A 19,551-nucleotide genomic window follows, 5' to 3' on the forward strand; every position below is an offset into this window, starting at 1 on the left:
TTAGAAATCTGCTCCAGTGAGAGACATCTCTGAAAGGGGCTCAGGGGATGAAATGGGCAGAATTCTAGGTGGGTCATTGTGCTCTCAGGATCCCAGAGGTCACAGAACTAATAGGGATGCTCCTACTAATAGTCAGTAGAGTGCCTAAGCAGTGGAGCAGGAAAACTGGTTATGGTCAGTGATCCCAGAAGGGGGGCTCCCAGCTCAAGTCACCATAACCCACGAGCTGCCAGATCAGGTGAATGCTCTCCACCTAGGCACCCTGCAACGGGCTCAAATGCAGGGACAATCCACCATCCCCTGGGAGGTGTGGAGCAGGTTTGCTCAACCACTCTCAGTGCCAGGGCCCCACAAAAGGCAGTGATGTGGGACCCTCAGACTCCCTCCAGGAGGATCGCTGTGGGCATACGGTGTCTGCAGAGTTTGGCACATACAAAAGTGAAGAACATTTGTCCCAGAGGGACAATGTTCTGAAGGGGGTGGGCAGCAGCCTTTCAGCTCTGGGGCTGGAGATCAGGGCATGGCCATTTTTATTTTGATCCTCTAAAGAGACTCAGAAAGTCTTCAGGGAACAAAAGTCACACAGGGGACCAGCTTACACTGAGCCCAGCCCCTGGCAAGGGGCAGTACAACTCTGCCCAGGCAAAGACACCTGAGAAGCAGCACAGCAGTCCTCTCCCTCAGACAAACTGGAAAAACAGGTGCACAAGTTTACAGATCTCACAAGATTCCAGTGCTAGGGGAAAATAGTATATAGAATTAGAGGTTTTTTTCCTCATGATTCATTTATCTTTAAGTCTGAAATTTTCCATTTCTATTTTTTCTTTTTTCCCTTTTCAACTAGTTTCTTATTTTATCAACTCTTTGTCTTTAAGTTGCTTTTTATTTTTACATCCACATTTTATAGATATATGCTTCATTTTTGGCCTCCTTTCACTCTATTCAATTTTATTTTTGTGTATATAAAGTTTTACTTTCCTTGCAATTTTGGGATTTAGTGTCTTCTAACACAGAGACCAAAATTCACTCAGGAACAAGTGGATCACCCTGTTTTATCCACCCTGTGAGATTATATTCTCCCCCCAACCCTGCCTTTTTGTTTTGTTTTGTTTTGTTTTTTTCTTGAGCTTTGTTTCCTTTTTTTTTTTTTAATTGTTTTTCTGTTTTGGTTTCTGACCTCTTTGGATTTGGCTGGTGTGTATTTTACTTGAGTTGTGGTGATACTTTTGATTCTGCTCACTCACTCATCCTATCTTCTCTGGGCAAAATGACTAGAAGGAGGAATTCACAACAAAAGAAAAAACGAGAGGTAGTGTTCTCTGCCACAGATCTAATCGATATGGATATAAGTAAGATGTCAGAGATGGAATTCAGGATAACAATTACAAAGTTAATAGCTGGTGTTGAAAAAACATAAAAGGCGCTAGAGAATCTCTTAGTGCAGAAATGAGATCTAATCAGGCTGAAATTAAAAATGCTGTAACTGAGATGCAGTCTAAATTGGATACTCTAACAGCTAGGCAGAAGAGAGAAAGTGATCTAGAACACAGGTTGATGAAAAGGAAAGAGGTTGTGGAAAATAGAGAAAAATAACTAATAGCCCATGAAGAGAGGCTTAAAGAAATCAGTAATGTATGAAACATAGAAACGTCAGAATTATTGGAGTGCTTGAGGGTAAAGAGAGAGAGGGAGAGGGCCAGAAGGTATATTTGAGCAAATAATAGCTGAGAACTTCCATAATCTGGGGAAGGAAACAAGCATTCATGTCCAAAAGGTAGAGAGGACCTCTCCCAAAATCAATAAAAATAGATCAATACCCCGACATATAATAGTGAGACTTGTAAAGTTCAGAGACACAGAGAAAATCCTGAAAGCAGCTGGAGACAAGAGGCTCCTAACCTACAGAAGGAAGAACATCAGACTAATATCAGACCTATCCACAGAAACCTGGCAGGCCACAAAGAACTGCCATGATATATTCAGAGTACTAAATGAAAAGAACATGCAACCAAGAATACTTTATCTAGCAAGGCTGTCATGCAGAATGGAAGGAGAGATAATGAGCTTCAAGGATAGATAGAAACTAAAAGAATATGTTACCACCAAGCCAGGCCTGCAAGAAATATTAAGGGGGACCCTGTAAGCAAAGAGAGACCCCAAGAGTAACATATACCAGAAAGAAACAGAGACAATCTACAGAAACAGGGACTTTATAGGCAATACAAGGGCATATCTTGTAAGTTCATATCTTTCAATAGTTACTCTGAATATAAATGGGCTAAATGCTTCAATTTAAAGACACAGGTATCAGAGTGGATAAAAAAGCTAGACCCATCCATATGCTGTCTACAGGAGACTCATTTGAGACATAAAGACACCTCCACATTGAAAGTGAGGGGGTGGAGAATAATTTACCATGCCAATGGACCTCAAAAGAAAGCTGGAGTAGCAATCCTCATATCAGAAATATTAGATTTCAAACCAAAGACTGTAGCAAGAGATGAAGAGGGACACTATATCATACTTAAAGCATCTTTCCAACAAGAAGATCTAACAATTATAAATATTTATGCCCCCCAATATGGGAGTAGCCAATTATATAAACCAATTAATAACCAAAGTAAAGAAACACATTGGTAATATTACATTAATAGTAGGGGACTTCAACACCTCCCTCACAACAATGGACAGATTATCCAAGCAGAAGATCAACAAAGAAACAAGGAATTTGAATGATACACTGGACCAGATGGACTTCACAGATATATACAGAACATTCCATCCTGAAACAACAGAATACTCATTCTTCTCGAGTGCACATGGAACTTTCTCCAGAATAGATCACATACTGGGTCACAAATCAGATCTCAACCAGTCCCAAAAGATTGGGATCATTCCCTGCATATTTTCAGACCACAGTGCTTTGAAAGTTGAACTCAATTACAACAGGAAATTTGGAAGTGACTTAAACACTTGAAGATTAAAGAATATCCTACTAAAGAATGAATGGATCAACCAGGAAATTAAAGAAGAATTTTAAAAATTCATGGAAACTAATGAGAATGAAAATACATTTGTTTAAAACCTTTAGGATACAGGAAAGGCAGTCCTAAGAGGGAAGTACATTGCAATACAAGCCTCTCTCAAAGAATTTGAAAAATCTGAAATACAGAAGCTTACGTTATAGCTAAAGGAGCTGGAAAAAGAACAGCAAATGAAGCCTAAACCCAGCAGGAGAAGAGAAATAAAGATTAGAGCAGATATCAATGAAGTAGAAACCAGAAGAAAAGTAGAACAGATCAATGAAACTAAGAGTTGGTTCTTTGAAATAATTAATAAAGATTGATAAACCCCTGGCCAGACTTATCAAAAAAGAAAAGAGAAAGGACCCAAATTAATAAAATGAATGAAAGGGGAGAGATCCTGAGCAACACCAAGAAAATGCAGTGTTTAAAAAAAATTTTTTTTTAATTTATTTGACAGAGACACAGCGAGAGGGGGAACACAAGCAGGGAGAGTGGGAGAGGGAGAAGCAGGCTTCCCGCAGAGCAGGGAGCCCAATGCAGGGCTTGATCCCAGGACCCTGGGATCACAACCTGAGCTGAAGGCAGACACTTAATGACTGAGCCACCCAGGTGCCCCAAGAAAATACAGTTTTAAGAACATATTAATAACAATTATATGACAACAAATTAGGCCATCTGGAAGAAATGGATGCATTCCTAGAGATGAATAAATTACCCAAACTGACATAGGAAGAAAGAAAACCTGAACAGACTTATTACCAGAAAAGAAATTGAGGCAGTAATCAAAAATCTCCCAAAAAACAAGAGTCCAAGGCCAGATGGCTTCCCAGGGGAATTCTACCAAACATTTAAAGAAGAATTAATACCTATTCTACCGAGGCTGTTTCAAAAAATAGAAATGGAAGGAACTCTTCCAAACTCATTCAATGAGGCCAGCATTACCTTGATCCCAAAACCAGACAAAGAGCCCATCAAAGAGGAGAATGACAGACCAATATCCCTTATGAACATGGATGCAAAAATACTCACCAAGATACTAGCCAATAGGATCCAACAGTACATTAAAAGGATTATTCACCACAACCAAGTGGGATTTATTCCTGGGCTGCAAGGGTGGTTCAACATCTGCAAATCAATCAATGTGAGAGCTCACATTAATAAAAGACAAGACAAGAAACATATGATCTTCTCAAAAGATTCAGAAAAAGCATTTGACAACATACAGCATCCTTTCTTCATTAAAACTCTTCAAAGTGTAGGGATAGAGGGAACATACCTCAATATCATAAAAGCCATTTATGAAAAGCCACAGCAAATATCATTCTTGATGGGGAAAAACTGAGAGCTTTTCCCTTAAGGTCAAACACAACAGGGATGCCTACTCTACCACTATTGTTCAACATAGTACTAGAAGTCCTAGCCTCAGAAATCAGACAACAAAAAGAAATAAAAGGCATCCAAATTGCAAAGAAGTCAAAGTCTCACTCTTTGCAGATGACATGATATTCTATGTGGAAAATCCAAAAGACTCCACCCCAAAATTGGTAGAACTCATATGGGAATTTAGCAAAGTGGCAGGATACAAAATCAGTTGCACAATGTGACTGAAGAAAGTAATTAAGGAATTGATCCCATTTGTAATTGCACCCAAAACCATAAGATACCTCAGAATAAACCTAACCAAAGATGTAAAGGATCTGTACTCAGAAAACTATAGACCACTCATGAAAGAAATGGAGGAAGACACAAAGAAATGGAAAAACATTCCATGCTCATGGATTGGAAGGATAAATATTGTTAAAATGTCTATGCTACCCAGAGCAATCTACACATTCAGTGCAATCCCTTTCAAAATACCATCGACGTTTTTCACAGAGCTGGAACAAACAATCCTAATTTGTATGGAACCAGAAAACAAACAAACAAAAAGGAATATTAAAAAAGAAAAAGAAAAAGAAAAGCTGGGGCATCACAATGCCTGACTTCAAGCTCTATTACAAAGCTGTAATCATCAAGACAGTATGGTACTGGCACAAAAACGACACATACATCAGTGAAACAGAATAGAGAGCCCAGAAATGGATCCTCAACTCTATGTCCACTAATCTTTGACAAAGCAGGAAAGAATATCCATTGGAAAAGACAGTCTCTTTAATAAATGGTGTTTTAAAAATTGGACGGCCCCATGCAGAGGAATGAAACTTGACCTTTCTGTTACACTATACACCAAGATAAACTCAAAATGGATAAAAGACCTAAATGTGGGAAAGGAATCTATCAAAATCCTAGAGGATTTTGGCAGCAACCTCTTCAACCTTGGCCGCATCAACTTCCTGCAAGACACGTCCCTGAAGGCAAGAGAAACATAAGCAAAAATGAACTATTGGGATTTCATCAAGATAAAAAGCTTTTGTACAGCAAAGGAAACAGACAACAAAACTAAAAGGCAACCTACAGAATGGGAGAAGGTATTTGCAAATGACATGTCAGATAAAGGGCTGCCATCTAAGATCTGTAAAGAACTTCTCAAACTCAGTGCCCAAAATACAAATGTTCCAGTTAAGAAATGGGCAGAAGACATGAACAGACATTTCTCCAAAGAAAACATACAAATGGCCAACAGACACATGAAAAAATGCTCAACATCACTTGTCATTAGGGAAATACAAATAAAACCACAATGAGATACCACACACACTGGTTAGAATGGCTAAAATTAACACAATAGGGACCAACAAATGTTGGTGAGGATGTGAAGAAAGGGGAACCCTCTTACACTTTTGGTGGGAATGTAAGCTCTTACAGCCACTCTGGAATATAGTATGGAGGTTCCTCAGGAAGTAAAAATAGGGCTACCCTATGACCCAGCAATTGCACTACTGGGTATCACCACAAAGAAATAGATGTAGTGATCCGAAGGGACACCGGCACCCCAATGTTCATAGCAGCAATGTCTACAATAGCCGAGATGTCCTTCAACACATGAATGGATAAAGATGTGGTTTATATATACAATGGAATATTACTCAGCCATCAAAAAGGATGAATACCTACCATTTACATCACCATGGATGGAACTGTAGGGTATTATGCTAAGTGAAATAAGTTAATCAGAGAAAGACAATTATATGCTTTTACTCATCTGTGATATATAAGAAGTAGTGCAGGGGTCATAGTGGAGGGAGGGAAAACTTAATGGGAAGAAATCAGAGAGGGGGCCAAACCATGAGAGACTCTTGACTCTGGGAAACAAACTGAGGCTTGCAGAAGGAGTGGTAAGTGGGGGAATGGGGCAACTGGATGATGGGGATTAAGGACAGCACATGATGTGATGAGCACTGGGTATTATACATAACTTATGAGTTATCGAACACTACATCTGAAACTAATGTACTATATGTGGGTTAATTGAATTTAAATAAAAAATAAATAATGCAATAAATATAGGGGTGCATATATCTTTTTGAATTAATGTTTTTGTTTTCTTTAGGTAAATACCTAGTAATAGAATTACTGGATCATACCATAATTCCGATTTTAATTTTTTGAGAACTATTCATACTGTTTTCCACAGTGACTACAGAAGTCCCATCTACAGTACATGAGGGTTCCTTTTTCTTTACATCCTTGTCAACACTTGTCATTTCTTGTGTTTTTTTAATTCCCTTGTGATGACTTCTTGGACCTATAAATTAGAAGTGTGTTGCAAGTATTTGGAGATTTTGTTTCTTTTACTTTTATTGATTTCTAATTTGATTCCGTTGTGTTTAGAGGACACATTGTATATGACTTGATTATTTTAAATTTGTTGAAGTTTATTTCTTAGCCCAGAATGTGGTGTATCTTGGTATATGTCTTGTGATGACAAGAATATTTTGCTATTGTTTGGCAGATTATTCTATAAATGTTTAGTTCTGTTGACTGGTGATTGTGTTGGGTTCTATACCCTTGCTGATTTGCTAGGGACAAATGTTGAAATCTACTAGAATCATGGTTTCTCTTTTTCTTTTCTCAGTTTTTGCTTCACATAATTTGCAGGCTGTTGTTTGGGCATGCATATTTAGGATTGCCATGTCTTCTTGGTGAATTGATCTTTTTATCTTTACAAAATGTCCTGGTCATTTTCTCTCCTTTCAAGTTTTTTTTTTTAATCTGATATTAGTATAGCAATTCTCACTTTCTTTTGATTAATGTTTGTATGCTATATCTTTGTCTTTCCTGTTACTTTCAACCTACCATGTCAATATATTGGAAGTAAGTTTCTTGTATACAGCATATAGTAGGTAGTTTTTTTTAACTCACTCTGCCAATCTATATATTTTTTAAAGATTTTATTTATTCACTTGAGACACAGAGAGAGAGAGAGAGCGAGCGAGCATGAGTAGGGAGAGAGGCAGAGGGAGAGGGAGAAGTAGACTCCCAGCTGAGCCAAGAGCCCAACGTGCAGCTCAATCCCAGGACCCCGGAATCATGACCTGAGCCGAAGGCAGACACTTAACCAACTGAGCCACCCAAGTGCCCCTACCAATCTGTATTTTAATTGGTGTTTACATTTTATGTAATTAGTGATATGTGAGTGCTTAAGTTCTCAATTTTTTGTTGTCTGCTTATTTTTTTCATTCAAATGTGGGTTGCTTTTTTTTTCTTGCCTTCCTGTGGTTTAATTGAACTTTTTTTTTTAGAATTCCATTTTGATTTGTATATAGTTTTTAATGTATCTCTTTGTATCATTTCACTTCTTGAGTGGTTGTTGTAGACATTTCATTATGTATGAAGAACTTATTACAATCTACTGCTATTGCATTTTCTCAGTTTGAATGAAATACAAAGATCTTTCCTTTCTTAATTTTCCTTTACTTCCCTCATTTTAAATAAATTTTCTCTCTCTGTATTTAGAACCATATCAGACTATGTTATAATTTCTGCTTCAACTATGAAACATAATTTAGGATGCTCACAGGAAGGAGGAAAATGTATTGAATTTAACAATATTTTTACTCTCCCTGTAGTTTTTTATTCACACTTGATATTAAAAAAAATCTCTTTGATCTTTTTTTCTGTTTAGTGAACTCCTTTTAACCATTCTTTTAGAGTTTGTTTTTAGTGACAAATTCTTAGTTTTCTTTCACTTAGTAATGTCATGGTTTCTCCTTTATTCCTGAGGGATATTTTGGGGGGATATAGAATTCTGTGTTGATAGTTCTTTCCTTTAAGCACTTGAACAGTGTTCTTACCTCCCTTTGACCTCTGGTTTTCTGGTGAGAATTCTGCTGTCATTACAGTATTTTCCCCTGTAGTTAAGATGTTATTTCTATTTTGCTGCTTTCAGGATTTTTTTTTCTTTTTTAGATAGTTGACTGAGAATTGTCCGAATTTTACTTTGGGTTTATTCTGTTTTTTTTTTTTTTTTCCTCAGCTTTTTGAATCTTTTGGTTTGCTTTTTTTTTTTTTGCCAAATTTAGCATGTTTTAGACATGATTTTTTTGACTACTTTTTCAGACCTACTTTTTTTTTTTCCTTTCCTTCCAGGGCCCTGATAACATGATTGTTAGAGCTTTTCTTTTTTTTTTTCTTTTTTTTTTTTTTATAGATTTTATTTTTTTATTTGAGAGAGAGAGAATAAGAGATAGAGAGCACGAGAGGGAAGAGGGTCAGAGGGAGAAGTAGACTCCCCGCTGAGCAGGGAGCCCGATGTGGGACTCGATCCCGGGACTCCAGGATCATGACCTGAGCCGAAGGCAGTTGCTTAACCAACTGAGCCACCCAGGCACCCAGAGCTTTTCTTTTTTATATCACAGGTTTCTGAGTCTCTGGCATTTTTTTAAACATCTATTTTCTGTTTGTTGTTCAGATTGGATAATTTATATTGTTTTATCTGTGAGTTCATGGAGTTTATTTTCTGTCCCCTCTATTTGGCTATTGAGCTTATGCATAGGTTTTTAAATTTTCTTTGTTGTGATTTTCAGTAGTAAAATTTGCATTTGGTTTTTATCTCCTGTTTCTTTGCTGAGTCTTTCCATAATTTTCATTTCATGTCATTCATAATTGCTTGTTGCATTTTTATGATAGCTCCTTTTAAATATTTATCAGTGAATTCTAACATCTTTATCATCTTGGTGTTGGTATCTATTGCCTTTTTTCATTCAAATTGAGATTTTCCTATTTCTTGGTATGATGAGTGAGTTTTTATTAAAACTGGATATTTTAGATATTATGTTGGATATAAGACATTGCAGGTCTTATTTAAACCTTCTATCTGTGGTGGGTTGTTTTGACATTGCTCTGGCTGTGGAAGGACAGGTGTCATCTTGTTAACTAACAGGTGGGAGTAGAAGTTCAGATTGCCCCATTGGCCTTTACTAACTCCTGAGATAGGGAGAGGCACTTCATAACTGCTGGGTAAGGTGTAGTTATTGCTCCTTATTTTACTTCTACTGTACAGGATACCAGTGCCTCATTCCTGCTCCCCACATGGCCTCCACTAACTCAGTTTTCTCATTCAGAAGTTGAAATACTCTGTGAATTTAAATGAAGGTAGAAAATGTTATTTCTTTTGCTATAGGAGAATGAGAATAAGCTTCTCAGACTTGGATTTGCCAGAAATCATGATGTTACTCCCTATGGAAGTACAACAATTTGCCTTATTCTAAAAATTTGATTTATGTTTAATAGTTTTCCAAATAATTACAGGTAAAAAAATTGAGTAACTTTTTTACTATCTGGTTAGTTCATTAAGACTATGAAGGAAATTCAACTAAATTTTCAGTTATCTATTTAATTTTGTCTCTTGTGTTATAATTTTGTCTAGGTACAGGTTGTCCAAAATTATCAGATTCTTTTTCTTAGAGAATTTTTAATTCTTTATATTTCTTTTATATGATTTGAGTTTTTCCACTGAAACTCCTAGGTATCAGTCTTTGAATTAAGATGCTGAGAGAATCTTAGGGTAGCTAGTTGTTTCTTTCCTGGACTGTTGTTTTGGTTCTTATTATCACCATCATTGGTTCAGTTTGGAGGAACTACATAGCTACAAGGCTTTATCCCTACTACTAACTTAGTAATTTAGGTTCTTATCCTAAAACTTAAATTGTAAATTAGCAGCAGTCTTTCAGCCACTGAACAGTATCTCATAAAATATGGTTTGTGGGCTATCTGTAATAAAATCAGCCAAAGAAGTGCTAACTAAACTTTAATGTCTGTATGACTAATCTGGGTGTTCTTAATAAAATGCAGTTTCTGATTCTGGGATAGGGCCTAAGATTCTGAATTTCTACTAAGTTTCCAGGTGATGTTCATGCTGGTATATGGACTTCATTTTGAATAGCAAGTACTGAGGTTACTTGTTAAAATATCAGTCATATGTTCCATCCCAAGTCCATGAGTCACAATTTGTGTACCTGGAATGTAGAAATATGCATTTTAATGAGATATTTATTTATACCAAAGATTAAGAATTACTGCTATAATTTAGTAGTTCTTAATTGTGGTTATGCATCAAAACCACCCAGAAAGAGTTTTAAAACAGTATTGCTATGGTGAGCGCTGTGAATTGTGTAAGACTGTTGAATCACAGACCTGTACCCCTGAAACAAATAATACATTATATGTTAAAAAAAAAAAAAAAGAATAGTAGGAAGGGAAAAATGAAGGGGGGTTGGAATCGGAGGGGGAGATGAACCATGAGAGGCTATGGACTCTGAGAAACAAACTGAGAGTTCTGGAGGGGAGGGGGGTGGGGGGATGGGTTGGCCTGGTGATGGGTATTAAAGAGGGCACATATTGAATGGAGCACTGGGTGTTACATGCAAACAATGAATCATGGAACATACATCAAAAACTAATGATGCAATGTATGGTGATTAACATAACATAATAAAATAAAATAAAATAAGGAAAAAAATAGTATTGCTAGATTTACTTCAGAACTGATGAATTTTCCTTTCTGGCATTTATATTTTTAATATGCAGAATACACCGGATTCTGAGTGTAACCAGGTTGTAAAGTATAATTATAAATATTATAGAAAGAACTGGAGCCAGGGTCATCATGCCTGGTAGTAGAGATTTTACCTGGAATCTGGAGAAAAAATAAGACTTAAATTGAACTATGTTAGAACTTAGGGGGAAAAGTTTCAAATTTGAATTCTCCCACTCAATTTCATACAGCAAATTTTCTATAATTTTAAACCATTTACTGTGTGTGTGTGTGTGTGTGTGTGTGTTTTAAATATTTTATTTATCCACTTGAGGGAGAGAGAGAGGGGCAGAGACAGAGACAGCACTAGCAGAGTGGGGAGGAGGCAGAGGGAGCAGACGCCCTGCTGAGCAGGGAGCCCGAAGTGGGGCTTGATCCCAGGACCCGATCTGAAGATCAGGACCCAAAGATCAGGACCCAAGCTGAAGGCAGACACTTAACCGACTGAGCCACCCAGGCACCCCAAACCATTTACTTTTTTAAAACATATTTTTGACTTGACAGTGTTTCTCAAATTAGGATCCATAGGCATGGTCTTGGAGTTACGAATTTTCCATAGTAATTTCTGATTGTAATATTTTTATTTCTATAATCACACTAATGGAAAGATTCTGAATGATTTGAACAAGCCATTTTATTCAAAAATACTGTCACACAGGTCCAATATGTGAAGTTAAATTTGCATTGATGATTGTGTTGGCACCAAATAGTGTTATTTTAATTTTTGTGGATTAATAAAATAATAGAAGCGGACTATGCACATGTATTATATATTCATGCCATCTGATTGTAAAATTATGTGATGGTGTACTATGGAATAGAATTCAAAACTGTTCAAATAGAGACAAGTGCTAAAAGGAAAGGACAGAATAAATATAGATACACCAAATTCAAAAGAACGTGTGCAGTTAGAAACATATGAGGTTAATTATTTCTTTAAAAAAAATCCATCTGTCATATACACTAATGTCATTAATTTGAATTCTAGTTAAAGTTTTATTTGTATTTATTTTATATTTTTTGTTTTATGTATACATAAGAGCCATAAGTATGAGGAATTTATATCTTATTTTTATACATGAGTTAAAGAATTTGTAAAAGTAAGTCAAAACTGAGGATAAGCAAAAAAATTTTAAAGGTTTGTACATTCTTCAAGCTTGAAAACATTGATTTTGTTTATTTCATATGCTTATGTAACATATATAACATATATTTCAAACTATAGAGTTACTTGATCTTTAATGTAATGGCCCATTTTAAATAAAGTTTTCTACATTAGTTTTTCTTCATTGCCCTCACTGGAATTAATCCCTCCCTTCTTTGAATACTTTATAGCAATTCACACACTTTACTTTTATTTTTCTTACTTGTCTACTTGTCTTATCTCTTCTATTGGATGGCATTTTTTTTGAGGGAAAAAGAGTAGATGTGTTGTAATCAAGGACAGTGCTTTTATAATGAATTATTTGGTGAAGTTTGAATTAATGGATAAATGGACAGAAGACTTACAATGTCTTAGATGATTTACTATAGAGAATGATAGTGAATATAGACATAGGAACAAGATTATTTTTCTAGGGTTCCTATATAACAGAAAATTCTTCAGTTTGCAGGTGATGGTGGTAGAAATGCATTACAAATAAAAGTATAGCTATTAAATTCAATAAAGTATTGATTAGTTACTTATTAGGGCTATCAAATATATAGCATAAGTGTAATCATGCCCTCTCCCTCACCCTTGTCAAGCATCTTAAGTAAACCCCATTACTCTTTTTTATTGGATTCAAATAAAGTCTGGGGTCTTTCTTCATCAGTTGTTTAACCAGTACCCATCAGTTGGACATTGGACATAAGACGAAACCCTTATGTTATCAGGGGTCTAGTTTCTTGTCAATAAGAATGAGGTAAAATTTCATAGTATTGGTTCAAGGAATACTTTAAAAAATTTTATTAACATATAATGTATTATTTATTTCAGGGGTACAGCTCTGTGATTCATCAGTCTTACATAATTCACAATGCTCATCATAGTACCTACCCTCCCCAATGTCCATCACCCAGCCACCCCATCCCTCCTAGCCCCTCCACTCCAACAACCCTCAGTTTGTTTACTGAGATTAAGAGTCTCTTATGGTCTCCCTCTCCAGTTTCGTCTTGTTTCATTTTTCCCTCCCTTCCCCAATGATCCTCTGTCTTGTTTCTCAAATACCTCATATCAGTGAGATCATATGATGCTTGTCTTTCTCTGATTGACTTATTTTGCTTAGCATCATACCCTCTAGTTCTATCCACATCATTGCAAATGGCAAGATTTCATTTTTTGATGGCTGCCTAATATCCCATTGTATATATATACCACATCTTCTTTATCCATTCATCTGTTGATGGACATCTTGGCTCTTTGCATAGTTTGACTGTTGTGGACATTGTTGCTATAAACATTGGGGTGCACGTGCCCCTTTGGATCCCTACATTTGTATCTTTGGGGTAAATACCCAGTAGTGAAATTGCTGGGTCATAGGGTAGCTCTGTTTTCAACTTTTTGAGGAACCTCCATACTGTTTTCCAGAGTGGCTGCACCAGCTTGCATTCCCCCCAACAGTGTAGGAGGGTTCCCCTTTCTCCGCATCCCCGCCAACATCTGTCGTTTCCTGAATTGTTAATTTTAGCCATTCTGACGGGTGTGAGGTGATATCTCATTGAGGTTTTGATTTGGATTTCCCTGATGCTGAGCGATGTTGAGCACTTTTTGATGTGTCTGTTGGCCATTTGGATGTCTTCTTTGGAAAAATGTCTGTTCATGTCTTCTATTTCTTGATTGGATTATTTGTTCTTTGGGTGTTGAGTTTGAGAAGTTCTTTATAGATTATGGATACTAGCCCTTTATCTGATATGTCATTTGCAAATATCTTCTCCCATTCTGTCAGTTGTCTTTTGGTTTTGTTGACTGTTTCTTTTGCTGTGCAAAAGCTTCTTATCTTGATGAAGTCCCAATAGTTCATTTTTGCCCTTGCTTCCCTTGCCTTTGGCGATGTTTCTAGGAAGAAGTTGCTGCGGCTGAGATCAAAAAGGTTGCTGCCTGTGTTCTCCTCAAGGATTTTGATGGATTCCTGTCTCACATTTAGGTCTTTCATCCATTTTGAGTCTACTTTTGTGTGTGGTGTAAGGAAATGGTCCAGTTTCATTCTTCTGCATGTGGCTGTCCAAGTTTCCCAACACCGTTTGTTGAAGAGACTGTCTTTTTTCCATTGGACATTCTTTCCTGCTTTGTCAAAGATTAGTTGACCATAGAGCTGAGGGTCCATTTCTGGGCTCTCTATGCTGTTCCATTGATCTATGTGTCTGTTTTTGTACCAGTACCATACTGTCTTGATGATGACAGCTTTGTAATAGAGCTTGAAGTCTGGAATTGTGATGCCGCCAGCTTTGCTTTTCTTTTTCAACATTTCTCTTGCTATTTGGGGTCTTTTCTGGCTCCATACAAATTTTAGGATTATTTGTTCCATTTCTTTGAAAAAAGTGGGTGGTATTTTGATACGGATTGCATTAAATGTGTAGATTACTCTAGGTAGCATTGACATCTTCACAGTATTTGTTTTTCCAATCCATGAGCATGGGACATTTTTCCATTTCTTTGTGTCTTCCTCAGTTTCTTTCATGAGTATTCTATAGTTTTCTGAGTACAGATCCTTTGTCTCTTTGGTTAGATTTATTCCTAGGTATCTTATGGTTTTGGGTGCAATTGTAAATGGGATCGACTCCTTAATTTCTCTTTCTTCTGTCTTGTTGTTGGTGTATACAAATGCAACCGATTTCTGTGCTTTGATTTTATATACTCCGACTTTACTGAATTCCTTTTTGAGTTCTAGGAGTTTTGGGGTGGAGTCTTTTGGGTTTTCCACATAAAGTATCATATCATCTGCAAAAAGTGATAGTTTCACTTCTTCTTGCCGATTTGGATGCCTTTTTTTTCTTTTTGTTGTCTGATTGCTGAGGCTATGACTTCTAGTACTATGTTGAATAGCAGTGGTGATAGTGGACATCCCTGCCATGTTCCTGACCTTAGGTGGAAAGGTTTCAGTTTTTCCCCATTGAGAATGATATTCGCTGTGGGTTTTTCAGAGGTGGTTTTTATGATATTGAGGTATGTACCCTCTACCCCTACACTGTGAAGAGTTTTAATCAAGAAAGGATGCTGTACTTTGTCAAATGCTTTTTCTGCATCTATTGAGAGGATCATATGGTTCTTGTTCTTTCTTTTATTAATGTATTAATTGATTTGCGGATGTTAAACCACCCTTGCAGCCCAGGAATAAATCCCATTTGTTCGTGGTGAATAATCCTTTTAATGTACTGTTGGATCCTATTGGCTAGTATTTTGGTGAGAATTTTCGCATCCATGTTCATCAGGGATATTGGTGTAGTTCTCCTTTTTTTTTTAAATTTATTTATTTTCTTATGTTATGTTAATCACCATACATTACATCATTAGTTTTTGATGTAGTGTTCCATGATTCATTGCTTGCGTATAACACCCAGTGCTCTATGCAGTATGTGCCCCCTTAATACCCATCACCAGGCTAACCTATCCCCCCACCCCCTCCCCTCTAGAACCCTCAGTTTGTAGTTCTCCTTTTTGGTGGGGTCTTTGTCCGGTTTTGGGATCAAGGTAATGCTGGCCTCATAAAAAGAGTTTGGAAGTTTTCCTTCCATTTCTATTTGAAACGGCTTCTAATCCTATTTGGATCTTTTTCATGTATTTCATCATTCCCCTGTAAAGATTGTCTTTATTGGAATTCTGCCTCTTGCTTCAGGTCTTATTTTTTTTTTTTATAATATTGGCTCTTTTTTTTTAAGATTTTATTTATTTATTCATGAGAGACAGAGAGAGAGAAAGAAGCAGGCCCCCAAGGAGCAGGGATCCCGATGTGGGACTCGATCCCAGGACCCTGGGATCATGACCTGAGCTGAAGGCAGATGCTTAACCATCTGAGCCACCCAGGGACCCTTGCTTCAGGTCTTATTACTGAAACCTGGCAGTTTTTAGACTTTTCTTCTCAACCTTGGAAATGACCATGTCATATTGAAGTTTGCTCTTTTTCTACCTGAACTCCTAAATTTTTGTCTACTTATTGGGACTAGTGTTTTTTTCTACTCTTTTGGTGATTCAGAAAAGATGATCTTAAATCCTGTTTAAAATGAGTTTCCCTTTTCTACTTACACTGAATTGAAAATAGATGCTTCATGGCCTAGAAACATGACTATCAAGTTATTTCCTGTGGGACATTATTAAATATCCCTTGGCAACAGCAATTCTAGACTTTAGGTTTTATCAGAATTGTCCAACACCATATAGGTTACACTTTAATTAGACCCTCAAATAACCGTAAGTGTATAAGTAATATCAGGATTTCTAGGTTTTTTGTTGTAATGTGCAAGGGGCTTTCAGCAGAATACTTTTGGATAAATGAAGTTTGGTTTAGAAAGGTAGACTGTTGAATAATTCAATGAACCAGAATGAGAATATAAATTCGACAGACTGGATGTTCACTCTTATATAAAAGAAGTACAAGATGGAATTTTGTTGGGAATTTACCATTTACGTTCCCTGACTTTTTTCCCCCATATTTGTCTGTCTGCCTGGCATCAGAATTCTGTCCTCCTCTTCTAACAATTTACCAGCTCTTTTTCTGAATAAATTCTAGCAAATATTATGATTCAATAACAGGTTCTGGCAAGGGATAACTGTGAACTTATCTCCCCCCCCTTTTATTATGAGTATTTAAAAGGAGTGGGAGTAGGCAAAACTAGAAAGAGTGACACTCGATGAATAGAAGATTCTGGTAAATTCCCAGATTTCATTTATAGGAATCATGGTTTCTTTGGCTATAGAATAATTTCCCAGAATTGGTCAGAAGGCCCATTGTGCAAATAAAGGCAGAACAAAATAAATAAATAAATAAAATAGTAGATTAGATCCCTGATCTTATAAGCTTTCTTTATATTAGTAAGATGCCAACCATCTGAATAAAAAGTAAATAATTTATGTTCTTATATTTAAAAAGCTACAATTTCTATGATAACTATGAATGTATGTTTCAGATGTACCTAATTTCTATTTGAAGTGAATATTACCAAAGAAAAACCACCAGTGTAGAAATTTGCTAATTTTGCAACCAAACAGGAATGGATTTGAATCCTGGTTTTGCCACTTACTAGCTGTCAGTCCAATGAAAGTAAAAATAAAAGTTCTTGGCCTCAGTTTCCTCTTCATAAAATAGAATTATATATCTATCTTGGAGTGCTCTAATTCTGGAAAGAATTAGAAACAATATATGTTAATGCCCATGGTAGACACTTATTTATTAGTGGTTATTATTATCATTATTCTTTTTAATGGTATACTCTTGTTTTTTATCCTCTACCCTCTACTAATACCTAAATGCTACTTGAGTGTATAGTAAATTTTGTTGTTTATGTAGCTATCACTACCTAATAAATATAAGGAAAATATAATGCTGACCAAACATAAAATTTAGATATTTTAATTGTAATTTTCTTTCTTTCAGAATTACTTACTGTCATCTACCTTTCCAGAGTAAATGGCTCTATGTTGGAACAGAAAGAGGAAATACACATATTGTAAATATTGAATCTTTCATTCTTTCTGGATATGTTATCATGTGGAACAAGGCAATTGAGCTGTAAGTTTGAACTTGAATACCACTTTATTTGGCTTGAATATTTCATATGGTTATGTAAAGCGTGTCAAATTACAGAGTTATTTGAAACATTTATAGCTAATTTATGATTAATTTGAGTGAAAAGTTTAGCTAAAATAATTTAAAACTGTAAAGACTTTAAAAACTATTGTAATATTAACATATTCTAATTTTAGACTTCCTGAATACTTAAGGATTTCTGAATAATTAAGGGTTTTGTATGTAAAATTTGATGATAAAATACTAAAGCTTATTCTAAAAGTTATAAATGGAAATCATCTCACTTTTTTATAGCCGTTTTTAATATAGCCGCTTCCAATGGGAATGGCAAGTGGATTGTGATCACATTTAGTTTTAGGTAAAAATAATCATGATTAGTTCACATATTTTTTATTGCCAGTAGCTCATTCTTCACTTGCCTGACTAACATATTGTTCAGGGTTCTAAAGAGAATTAACTTATCAATATTTTTTATGTTGTGACATAATACAGCTATTTGGATATGTGGTTAGTGGTAATTACCACTTTGACTTTGGCACTGATACTTAAGTTTATGCACATGTAAAACGTAATGGAATTCCAAGCCATCTTTTTGTATGTAAACGAATAATTCTCCTGGTCACTGTGTTAATCAGAAAAACAAATTTTCTTTAATAAATGTTTATGCTCTGTGCATATTATGTCCTTAATAAGATATGTTTAACTTGGGGCTGGCTCATTTTCATATATATATTCTGAGTTACATAATTATTCTCCAGAACTCTGATTAAAACAACCTGTTTAAATGAGGCTTGAGTCTGGTCTTTATAATAAATCTACTATTCCCTATTTTTAATGTTTCAGTGTGCCTGTATGTATAGGAAAGTTGTTACTAATTATATTCTTGTTACAATATTCCTTTTGTATTATGTCCTAATGGGTCTTTTGTTATTGATAATTCTCCCTCCCTGATTAGATTAAGAACGGCCCCAGGGCAAAATCTTTGTTCACTGCTCCTTTATTTTTCTTTTAAAACTTGGCTTATTTTGGTACTTTCCACAGAGTGGCTACTAAATGACTGATGACATTATTGAAGAACTAGTATGATAGTTACACACTAATATTGACTTAGAGCTTTCATTTACAATTATAATTAGTATGTGCTATTTTACTGATACATGTTTTAATGTTCTATATGTGTATTTTAAAAACAGAATTATGTCTCCCAAAAAATTATTTAATTCTGTAGCTATTTGGGAAAGGTTTTACCACTATAACCTGAGTTGTATAAAAGTGGTAAATAGGGCTGAACTTAATGCTTGCTTTCATAATTTTCTTAGGATATTGACAAAAATGTAAATAAACTTGAGAGATTGAATTATAGAACTTTTATACAAATTTAATATTAGTACAAATAGTGATATATGTATTATTTGTTTTCAGGTGAATGCTGCTAATTAAGAAGTTCATTATCTAAATAGATCCAGTATTTCACCACTTTTGCTATTTTGTTTCCATATTCATATACTTAACAAATACTTTTCATAGTTTAAATTAATACTACCTGAATTAGTGACCTATACTTTATCTCTATGTATTTATATAGTTTAAACTTTATGATTTCAGGATTAATGATGAATTTAAAAACTAAAAAGGAGGGTAAAATTAAGAGAAACTAAAGTAAAATAAAGCACTTTTATTTTTCATATTATGATCTTACACATTTGATATAGCATAAGAATAGAAACTACCATTTATATAAATCTGATCTGTTAGAGAGTTGTACATGCCTCTGAAAATGTCCTGAAATATCCTCTAGAAATTATTATTAGACAATATCATCTCCTGA

At 35.5% G+C, this 19,551-nt stretch overlaps 1 protein-coding gene across 8 annotated transcripts in view; it reads left to right on the forward strand.

Annotated features, from left to right (window-relative positions):
- Positions 1 to 19,551, forward strand: part of STXBP5L (syntaxin binding protein 5L) — a 404,049-nt gene that overhangs the window by 161,311 nt on the left and 223,187 nt on the right. For all 8 annotated transcript variants that reach the window (XM_073894175.1, XM_073894170.1, XM_073894178.1 and 5 more), the window contains exon 6: positions 17,571 to 17,705. In XM_073894175.1, the coding sequence (XP_073750276.1) occupies positions 17,571 to 17,705 (135 nt within the window). The remainder of the gene's footprint in view (positions 1 to 17,570; positions 17,706 to 19,551) is intronic.

The sequence above is a fragment of the Callorhinus ursinus genome, unplaced genomic scaffold, assembly GCF_003265705.2.
Source record: "Callorhinus ursinus isolate GAN/ISIS: 27379988/994484 unplaced genomic scaffold, GSC_fseal_2.0 scaffold1, whole genome shotgun sequence".
Taxonomy (NCBI): Eukaryota; Metazoa; Chordata; class Mammalia; order Carnivora; family Otariidae; genus Callorhinus; species Callorhinus ursinus.